General features: G+C 25.9%; 3 protein-coding genes across 3 annotated transcripts; 2 read left to right on the forward strand and 1 right to left on the reverse strand.

Annotated features, from left to right (window-relative positions):
* Positions 1 to 115: 115 nt before the first annotated feature.
* Positions 116 to 1840, reverse strand: LOC122852446 (sugar transporter SWEET1-like). Its single transcript, XM_044152243.1, has 4 exons — positions 1617 to 1840; positions 1046 to 1123; positions 693 to 975; positions 116 to 616 (listed from the first exon to the last, which is right to left on the reverse strand). Exons 1-4 carry the CDS (start codon positions 1691 to 1693, stop codon positions 401 to 403), a joined length of 654 nt encoding a protein of 217 aa, XP_044008178.1. The 5' UTR covers positions 1694 to 1840; the 3' UTR covers positions 116 to 400.
* A 275-nt stretch (positions 1841 to 2115) lies between these two features.
* Positions 2116 to 3818, forward strand: LOC122852445 (nucleoside diphosphate-linked moiety X motif 8). Its single transcript, XM_044152242.1, has 2 exons — positions 2116 to 2284; positions 2528 to 3818. Exons 1-2 carry the CDS (start codon positions 2225 to 2227, stop codon positions 3218 to 3220), a joined length of 753 nt encoding a protein of 250 aa, XP_044008177.1. The 5' UTR covers positions 2116 to 2224; the 3' UTR covers positions 3221 to 3818.
* A 244-nt stretch (positions 3819 to 4062) lies between these two features.
* Positions 4063 to 10294, forward strand: LOC122852444 (NPC intracellular cholesterol transporter 1). The gene is made up of 8 exons (XM_044152241.1): positions 4063 to 4586; positions 5198 to 5836; positions 6109 to 6301; positions 6487 to 6606; positions 6698 to 9162; positions 9233 to 9421; positions 9508 to 9595; positions 9684 to 10294. Exons 1-8 carry the CDS (start codon positions 4527 to 4529, stop codon positions 9833 to 9835), a joined length of 3906 nt encoding a protein of 1301 aa, XP_044008176.1. The 5' UTR covers positions 4063 to 4526; the 3' UTR covers positions 9836 to 10294.
* The last annotated feature ends 767 nt before the right edge of the window (positions 10295 to 11061 follow it).

Genomic DNA, 11061 nt, shown 5'->3' on the forward strand with positions numbered 1-11061 from the left:
GTAAATATTGTTTTTATCGACAATTAATTAATTATTTTAACATCCAATTAGCCTAATTATATGAAAAAATATAAAAGAAAAAAACATTTATAATAATTAAATACTCTTTGGACAATTTTTAGTTTTAAAATACTGAATGAATTTTTATTGAAATATATTTTTCTTTACAAAAATTATAATATATGTATTTTAATTTTGTTTATTTAATGAACTTTAGTATAGAACTCTTGTAATTTTTTTAAAAATAAATTCCATTTATGTACTTTAATAATTATTGTCATTATGTAAGTACTTGTACATATTTAAAAATGTTTCCAACATTTCCATTGGTATATTTCCAACAGTATAATTTTTTTAGTAATAATAAGTACGATTGATATAAATTTTATAATGTTAAACATTATATCAAATGAGTTTCTGATAATGTTTTAGTACGATAACGAAAAAATAATGACAGTTGAAATAATGATAAAAGACAACCAATTAAATTTGGTACTTTGATAAATTGATCATCAATAATTGTGCCATAAATAAACCATTGAGATGATACTGTAAATGATGCTAGTATCACAGGAAATGGTAGAGAATCAGTATTTTTTTCTCGGATAACATGTAGCTGTAACAAATAATAATCAACAGAGAATTATAAAATATGTAAAATAAATTTATGATATAAAAAAATTGATATTTACCAGCATTGTTAAAGGTGAAGCAAAAAATAATATTGTAAGACCACAGCTTAAAAAACCAATTTGTCTTTTTACAAGTTCTTTATCCGTTTCTATAATACTGTATGAATAAATTATTATGATAAATAAAACAGCAACGAGAAACTGTTTTAATATTAATGTTTTTCTAACACTGTATAATGTGAAAACAATGATGTAGCAAAATTGTAAAAATGTACCAAATGCATTAACCATTATTACATATGAATCGTCTTTTAATTGTCCATATCTTAGCCAAAAACTGCATCTAAAATAAATTTAATTTTACATTATAAAATTGGGGTATTGTTTTTTTATTTTTCTTTGGATTTACTTACGACATTAGACATGTTATAAATGCTAGACCAGACGATTCGCCTGTTGTTCGATTAGTCACAAATTTACGACACACCAGTCTGTAGACAAAAAAAACAAGATAAATATAATAAAATCAAAGATTAAAATCAGGGTAAAGGAAAGCTACCAAATGAATAAATTGTAAATATATTTTCAACATGATACTGTTTTTAGAACACAAGATTTAAATTATATCAGATTGAAATTTTATTTTAAATAAAATTTACCTTATGTATTTTTTTTTTTGGAAATATATCTTTTAACAATAATTAATGGTTTTAAAATAACAATGGTCATTTATTATTACCAAACAAAAAAGACTAAATTCTAGTCTTTTGATAAAATATAAATAAACCATTAATCTTTATTTATAAAAACTAAAATGACAATTGGCAAAAAAAATTAGCAATTTTGCAAATACATTGTTTACAAACAGATCATGATAAAAATAAATGTATACATTTATTATTTGAATTAAAAAATACTTTGTAAGTATAATAATAATAGTTTTTAATAATAATATTAAAATAATAACAATAACAATTAACTCACGTGCCAGCTAAAAATTGAAGAATTGTAAATATTGATGCCGACGTGGCCAAAAGATCTTTAAAGGCATCAGGAACCATATTAGCACGTCATTTCATTTATAACATTGAAATGACAATAAATGTTATAAAAATATCTCAAGTTAAAATGTGATTACAAGCTTACTTCTGTTTGCCAAAATTATCAACAACAATTTTAACGTTATCTGTTTTGACATCAAGTATAATAATAATAATAATAATAATAATAAAAATAAACATTAAAAATATATATAGATATATAAATATAGAAAAATTAATTGACAAGTAACGCCACCAGGATCGTGACAATCCCCTGCTGTTATTTTCATTACAAACAATTGTCTCTTGTAATTGTGTAATTAATGGTTCATAACAGTTCATAATATCAGTTAATTTCAATAGAATTAATTATTTTTTTTTTTGTGTATTTGTGTTTATTGTGGTCATAATAATTAGCATAACTTTGCCATTAATTTTAATGTTCAATACAAAGTTTGCCAAGTTTGTTTATCAATAATAATAATTTAATAATATTATTTAGTGTTATATATTTATAAACAACATATGTAATTGACAGTTACAGCAAAAAACATGTCAATTAAATTAAGGATTTGTGTTGTAAGAAATTTTTTAAAACAACAACAAATAATTGTAAGTAAAATAATTGAAAAATAATAATATTATAACAGTAATTAGAAATAAAAAAAGGATTAATAAATATATACATAAATTTGCATGTTACATTTGTTTATTGTGTAATCCACTTGTGGATATAAATTTACATCGGTAATTAAGAACACCAAATTACTTTACCATCTGAATAATAGCGCCAAAAAATTTGAAGTGTATAAATAAAATTGTAAAATTAAACAATACTTTTAATTTTTTTTACAGATAAAAAATATCAAAAGATATCAAAGTTCAATTGATAGAAGTAAAAAACTTCATCCAGATATAATATTAAATGAAAAAACAAGAAATGAATTTATTGAAAGATTAAAAAATTTTAAATCAATAAAAACAATAACAAATAATGAGCCAAAAATAGCTGCTGTATTAGTGCCATTATGTATTTACAAAGGTGAATTGGGCTTATTATATACACTTAGATCAAAAAAATTGAGTTTAAATGGAGGACAAGTATCATTTCCAGGTGGTATGAGAGATAATAATGATAAAAATATTGAAGAAACAGCATTACGAGAAACATGGGAAGAATTAAATATTCCAATGAATAATATTGATATTTGGACAAAGGGTAATTCAATATGTAGAAAACATGTTATAGTAACACCTGTTTTTGGTTTTATTGGTAATATTGAACCTGATAAATTAAATATTAATCAAGAAGAAGTTGATGAAGCATTTGTTGTCAGTCTTGATAGACTATGTAATGATAAATATATGGGTTTTACTCTGTATGGTGATAATCAATATAAATTACCAACTTTTGAAGGACATAAACATCATATTTGGGGACTAACTGCTATTATAACACACATTATTATGACTGCACTTGTACCTGATGTTTATAAACATAAAATACAATTTTTATCAAATAATGAAAATTCAATTAAACCATCATGAAATAAGTATAATATTTTTATTATTAATTTTGTTAATTATCATTTTTGCATAAGCTACATCAAAATGTAATATATATTTTTTATTATAAAGAGAATCCAGTTTATATATTATTTAAGTACCTCAGTGAGGATGATGTTCACTTTTGTTTTTCAACTGTATATTTATTATTTTTTTTTTTTTTACTACTGCAATATGACTTTTAAGGGCTTCTGCCTGATACCGGTTTTATGAAGAAGTTGCCAATAAATAATTATGCATGTCTTGAATAATGCTGAAGTTATTTATTTAAAAAATATATAAGTTAAAATTTTTATTAATACATTTATATATTTTACAGGCCTATTAATTGTAAAACAATTATTTTTTCTATTGATCTTTTGAGTAAATATTTAAGCTATTTTATTTTCTTTTCTTAACATTTCAAAGCAAATTTTAAACCTTCTAGGAAATATTCACTTGTATATCTTTTTTTTACCTGTATTATCTACCATTCTTCAATTCTTCTTCATTCGTTCCACTAGCTAAATCAAATCTAGTTGCCAAACTATCATGTGTTGGTGCTACACACTGTTAAACGTTTGAAGAATTATTATTATATGTATTTTGTTGTCTTGTTCATTTTAAGATCCTTTGATTTTGCTTCCTTTTAGTCTCGGTTTGACTTGGTTTGACTCTTATCCTTTCCTACCAGTTAATATTAATAAAAATCAAGAAAAAAAAAACACCTCAACGCATGCGTGTAACATGAATGATCAGCATTCCCACTTACTATAACTTTCCCTGCACCAGCACTCCAGCAGTGTTTCAACATTATATACGAATCTGATGTTCGTAGAATCATCAGATTGAGTTTGCTTACTCTAGAAGCATCCTCGTGGTCTTTTAAGTTCCTCAAATCTTTATTCTATTCAAGATTTCTATATTTCACATTTAAATTATTACGCATACATCGAAATTAATTAACATTTTATTGATAATTTTAAAATTAAAAAAAGGTCTCTTTTATAGTAATTTATACCTGTTGTTTAATTTAAATTTTGTTATTTAATATTTAAAATAATATTGGCAAGTATATTCGATGCGAAGGTCATTCACATCATTTTTTAAAATTTCTATCATATTTAATAATTTACTTTTTAATGTCATTGACACTTTTTTTTTTTTTCGATTTAAAACTTTGAACATGTTGTGAAGTGGTTTATTGAAATTTTTAAAGTTTTTTTTTTTTGTAATTTTTTTATGCATCATATTAAAATTCAATAAAGATAAATATTAATCATCTGGTAAAACGACGTTCTGTAGAAAAATGTTGATTAAAAAAAAAACAACATTATTTGTGATTCTGCTAACTATTTTATCATTGTCGGTGAGTTTTTATTTTAGTTTTTATATACTTATTGTAATATGCATTATTCACATTTATGTAAATATGAATATTTATTATTTTTTTTTGTTTATATTGGTAAAAAAATAACTGATCATAAAAATTGATTGATATATTTCGTGAAAAAACAACTGATCATAAAAATTGATTGACAACTAATCAAAAAACTTCATTTAACTTGAAAAATAAAATTATTCTATATATATTTTTAAATGAAAGAAAAAACAAAAAAATATATCATGACTTGTTGCTAAATTTTTAATACAATTTTTTTCTTCAATTCCATATCAATGAGCATGTTTTGATATAACATCACATCTCAAGGTTATTAATTATTTTTTCCTGTTTAAAGGTAGACATAACAAATAATTTATTATTCATTCGTTTATATCATAAATAAAAATTGTTCTTTTATTTTTTTTATAAACCAAGTAATTTTTAATTTTAAATAATGTATTGTAACTATCAATTTCTACCGGATAAAAAAATTAAAGATATATATTTTTTACTTACATAATGTTTATGATTTAATAAAATATTTATTTCTAATATGAATGCTTTAAAAAAATTTAAAATTTGTTTTAAATTATCAGGTGACAAACGGTGAAGAAGATGGTCATTGTATTTGGTATGGTCAATGTTATGAGGATGAACTACAACGTGCAAAAAATTGTCCTTACACTGGTCCAGCCAAGCAACTCGATGAAGAAAGCCAACATCTTTTAAAAAAAAATTGTCCACATTTAATTGATGATGCTGATAACATAAAAGCATGTTGTGATATTAAACAATTAGAAACACTTGATTCAAATCTAAAATTAGCTGAAAATTTTTTAGCAAGATGTCCAAGTTGTATGAATAATTTGGTAAAAACATTTTGTGAAATGGCCTGTAGTCCAAGACAGAGTTTATTTTTAAATGTCACAAAATTTGGACCAAATAATACGTATATTGATGAAATTGATTTTTATGCAAGTCGTCAATTTATTGAGGGTACTTTTAATTCTTGTAGTAAAGTTTCAGTGCCAAGTACTGGACAGTATGCACTAGATATAATGTGTGGTCAATGGGGTGCTAGTAGATGTACTGCTGATAGATGGTTTTTTTATATGGGTGATAGTGCTAATAATTTGTATGTGCCATTTCAAATTACTTATATTATAAATGATGATAAAACTGGTAATTTTACACCACTAAATCCAGGTGTAACACCTTGCAATAAAGCTATTAATGTGAGTCTATATAATTTAAATATTTTATTTTATAACATTCTTTAAATTCGTTTTATTTTATTAATTTATAATTTATAATTTTATTATTGCTTAGTTTACAATTTTACTTATAAAATACCAAGTTTTTCTTCGTTGACATAAATGAGACAGGAAGTTCTCATGTTATGCCAAATAATAAAAAAAAAAAAAATCAAAGAAATTATATATAATGAAAATTATATAACATTCATGATTCTAAGTCTTTTCTTTTTTTTTTTTTTTGTTTTTTGTAGGACAAATTCCCTGCATGTAGTTGTGTTGATTGTGAAGATAGCTGTCCGATACCACCTCCAGCACCACCTCTACCTGAACCTTTTCGAATTGAGGGCTATGATGGTGTTACTTTTATTGTTACCATTATTTTTGTTATTGGATCGAGTTTATTTTTATTAATGACATGTTGCTTTAATAATCATAGTAGAAATAGTAAGTAAAATTTAATTTTTATTTTTTTTGTTGTTATTTTAATTAAAAAGTCAATCAGAAGATATATATACTTATATATTCACACTCTTTAAATATAATTGCTCGAATGATGTTGCAAATTTATTTAATTGTAGTGCTGGTTGCATATTTATTCTGTTTTTTTTTTTTTTTTTAAATAATTACAGATACAAAGTTGACAATTAGCTTACCAGTTCAAAATGTAGATGAAGAATCAAGCTTACTTGAAAAATTTGGAGCTCATTTTGATCAATCATTAGAAACTTTTTTCTGCAAATGGGGAACATGTAAGTATATTAAATTTAATTTATTTGTAAATGAAAAGGTTTTCAATTGAGAATTAAAAATATAATAAACGTTTGAAATTTAATTTTGCAGTTTGTGCTAAAAGACCTTGGACTATTCTTTGCATTGGAATGCTAGCAATAATAGCTTTAAGCACTGGAATAATATTTACAAAAATGACAACTGATCCTGTTGAATTGTGGGCATCACCAACATCACGTGCTCGTCAAGAACGTGAATATTTTAACAGCCACTTTGAGCCATTTTATCGCATACAACAAATTATTATTACCTCGGTTGATTTACCAAAAATTATTCATAATTCAGCAAATGGAATAATTGAATTTGGTCCAGTCTTTAACGAAACATTTCTGAAAAAAATCTTGGAACTACAGGAAGAAATTAAATTGATAAAAACCATAAATAACGTAAGCTTATCAGACGTTTGTTTTGCACCCTTGGCTAATACGTTGACCAAAAAAATTAATCTTGACAAATGTTTAATTCAATCTATATGGGGCTATTGGGAAGATAAAATTTCTAGATTTGATAATAAGAGAAATGAAAGTGGTTTTATAATAAACTATTTAGATCATTTTAAAGAGTGCACTAATAATCCTTACAATCCTTCGTGTCTTGGATCATATGGTGGACCGATTGAACCAGCAATTGCTGTTGGAGGTTTTTTAAATTCAGGGGAAACTCTAAAGAATCCTCCTTACGAAAATGCAACAGCAATTGTTTTAACGTTTTTAATTAATAATTATCAAAACAAAACGAAACTTGAGCCAGCTTTGGAATGGGAAGAAAAATTTATTGATTACATGAAAAATTGGACCGAAAAAGCAAAGCCACAGTATATGGATGTGGCATTTTTTTCAGAAAGATCTATTGAAGATGAGCTGGATCGACAGTCACGTTCAGACATTTTTACAATCATGATTTCATACATCATCATGTTCGCTTATATTGCAATTACCTTGGGACGATTACGTTCATTTAAAAGACTATTTATTGATTCGAAATTTACACTTGGACTTGGGGGAGTTGTTATCGTCTTAGCATCAGTCTCCAGTTCAGTTGGAATGTTTGGATACATTGGAGTTCCTGCTACTTTAATTATCATAGAGGTCATTCCATTTTTAGTGCTTGCTGTTGGAGTTGATAACATATTTATTCTTGTTCAAACACATCAAAGAGAAGAAATTAAACCAGATGAATCAATTGCTGAACACATTGGTCGAATTTTAGGAAAGGTTGGGCCTTCTATGTTGCTGACAAGTGTTTCAGAAAGTTTTTGTTTTTTCTTGGGAGCCTTATCAGACATGCCAGCAGTTAGAGCATTTGCTCTTTATGCTGCTGTAGCTCTGCTTATTGATTTTATCATGCAGATCACGTGCTTTATAAGCCTATTAACACTGGATACCATTAGACAAACTGATAACAAATATGATATTTTCTGTTGTATTCGAGGTGCAACGAAAATCAACATAAAAAAAAATACAAATGGAATTCTTTACGAAATTTTCAAATATTGCTATGTACCATTTTTACTACAAAAGTGGGTAAGACCTGGAGTGGTATTGGTATTTTTTGGCTGGCTTTGCATGAGTATCAGCGTCTTACCAAAAATACCAATTGGTCTCGATAAACAATTGTCAATGCCAGAAGACAGTTTTGTTCTTAAATACTTTGTATTCCTCAATGAATTTCTGTTGATTGGACCACCAACATATTTTGTAGTGAAAGAAGGACTTAATTACTCTGACAAAGAAATACAAAATCTTATTTGTGGTGGCCAATACTGCAACGCTGATTCTCTATCAACCCAATTGTTTGCTGCATCTCAACAAACCAATGTCACGTATATTGCCAAACCAGCTTCATCTTGGCTTGATGATTACGTTGATTGGACAAAAGCTGAGGATTGCTGCAAATATTTTGCCTCAAATAATTCATTTTGTCCTCACTCTAACTACATGTGTAGATCTTGCGAAATTAAGTCTGATAAATTTGGAAGACCTAGTTCACATGATTTTAAAAAATATATATCATATTTTTTACAAGATAATCCAGATGCAACTTGTGCTAAAGCTGGGCATGCTGCTTATGGACAAGGTGTTAACTATCGGTCTGATAAAATTACCAATTTGTCTGATGTTGGAGCATCCTACTTCATGACCTATCATTCAATATTGAAGACATCAGAGGACTATTACGAGTCTATGAAGGCTGCTAGAAAAATATCAAATAACATCACGAATATGATCAATGACAACTTGAAGAAAATGAATATCAATAGCACTACTGAAGTTTTTCCTTACAGTATTTTCTACGTTTTCTATGAACAATATTTAACGATCTGGTCAGATACTCTTAGAAGTATTGGAATATCAATACTTGCAATTTTTATAACAACATTTTTGCTGATGGGATTTGATGTACTTTCATCACTCATTGTTGTTGGTACAATTTCAATGATTTTAATTGATATAGGAGGTCTCATGTACTGGTGGAATATTGAACTTAATGCTGTCTCTCTTGTCAACCTTGTTATGGTAAATATTTAATTACTGTTTTTTTTTATTTCTCTGGAGAATATGTATTTAATATTGTATTTAATTTCAGGCTGTTGGAATTTCTGTGGAATTTTGTAGTCATATAGTCCACTCATTTGCAACCTCAGTCATGGAAACAAAAACCGAACGTGCTGCTAATGCTCTCATAAATATTGGAAGTTCTGTTTTCAGTGGAATAACGCTGACAAAGTTTGGTGGAATTGTTGTTCTTGGATTTGCCAAAAGCCAAATTTTCAAGGTAATCCTGTTTGTCAATAATGTATTTGACGTAAATTATTTACTATATTTTAAATATTATTTTATAATTTTATTTTAAATTTTCAGGTATTTTATTTTAAAATGTATTTAGGAATCGTTTTATTCGGTGCAGCACATGGACTTATATTTTTGCCAGTACTACTAAGCTATATAGGTATTTATTTTTTTAAAGAAAAATATTCCTGAATTTTTCTATTTGAATAATTAAAATATAATTTAATATTATGTATTTAAATTTTCAGGGCCACGGATGAATCGTAGAAAATTATTGAACCATAGAAAATCATTGATAAAAAATGAATATCTTCAGAGTCCCGATTCGTCTTCAGTGAATAATTCAAGTGGAATGTATTCAGCTACATCGTCAATAACTGGTGCTGATCTTTCTCTTTAGTTATGCATTATTTCAAACATTACAAACAAATTATTAATACCTACTTGTTACAATTTTTGTTCGATATTTGTGTTTAATGTTTTGGCGAAAAAATTTCGAAATTGGGGTGACAAAACTCAGGACAAATTTTGCTCAAATCTACTTTTAAATTTTTTAATTGGCGATTGGTTTTTATAATTGGTTCAAGTCAAACTAGTTGCATAAGAAAGTTCTAGAAAACCAATGAGCCATGTATGTTATTAAATATTTCCGAGTCCATCAAATAAAACAGTTAGCTCAACTTTTGCTAAATTGACTAAAAAATTATAAAATATAGAATGTAAAACAATATCCAAAATATTTAAATCTTATATGAATATTTAAATATTCTTTTGAAGATCTACAATTTTATTTGTTTAAATGTCTAGTTTAATTACTCACTTTTCAAGGTAAACGAAAAAAAAAAAAACCTCCAATCAAGAAATAGTGAAAGTTAAAATACGTATATACTGAAGATAAAAGTCAAACAATTTTTAGAATTAATCAACTATGGCCTTACTCAAGGAATAAATTTTTTAGAAGACTAGTCTTATTTAAAAGGGTTTCTAAAAAATACATAGTATAGTATATAGACAAGGAGGGCAGGGAAAATAATTTTTAAAAAATATTATATTATGTAATTATTTATGCAGGGTCATGCAAATAAAGTTGTACAGATAATGATAAAATTTTAAGTAAAAAAATAAATTTGTAATTGTAAATAAAAAATAATATGTGAATATAACAATTTTATAATTTTTAACTGATTGTATTCAAGCTTATTCAAGCTTTATGCAAACAAGTTAACATATCGAAACTTAAAAAAATATAACACTTAGACGTGTAGCAAGATGACCAAGTTGTCCACTTGCTCCGTTTATTTATGTTTCAGTATCACATGCAGTTGTTGTTATCTTGATTGTGACTTTACTAATGGTTTTTTTTTTCTTGTTTTAAGTAGTGTCATGAGTTCTATATCTTCTTTTCTAATACTTTTATAAAGTTTTTTTATTTCTTTTTTTCTTGGCAGTAATATCTATTATTAATTAATTGTGTTCTTTTTGTATTAGTATATAACGTGATCCAGAAGTTATATTTACAACCACAAATCACTATACATGTTTATGTTATAATAAAATTAATATACGCATGTATAGTTTTAAAATAAATCATGCGCCTCAAACTATATATATATAAAACTATCGGTG

The sequence above is a fragment of the Aphidius gifuensis genome, linkage group LG3 (assembly GCF_014905175.1).
Source record: "Aphidius gifuensis isolate YNYX2018 linkage group LG3, ASM1490517v1, whole genome shotgun sequence".
In the NCBI taxonomy this organism is placed as follows: Eukaryota; Metazoa; Arthropoda; class Insecta; order Hymenoptera; family Braconidae; genus Aphidius; species Aphidius gifuensis.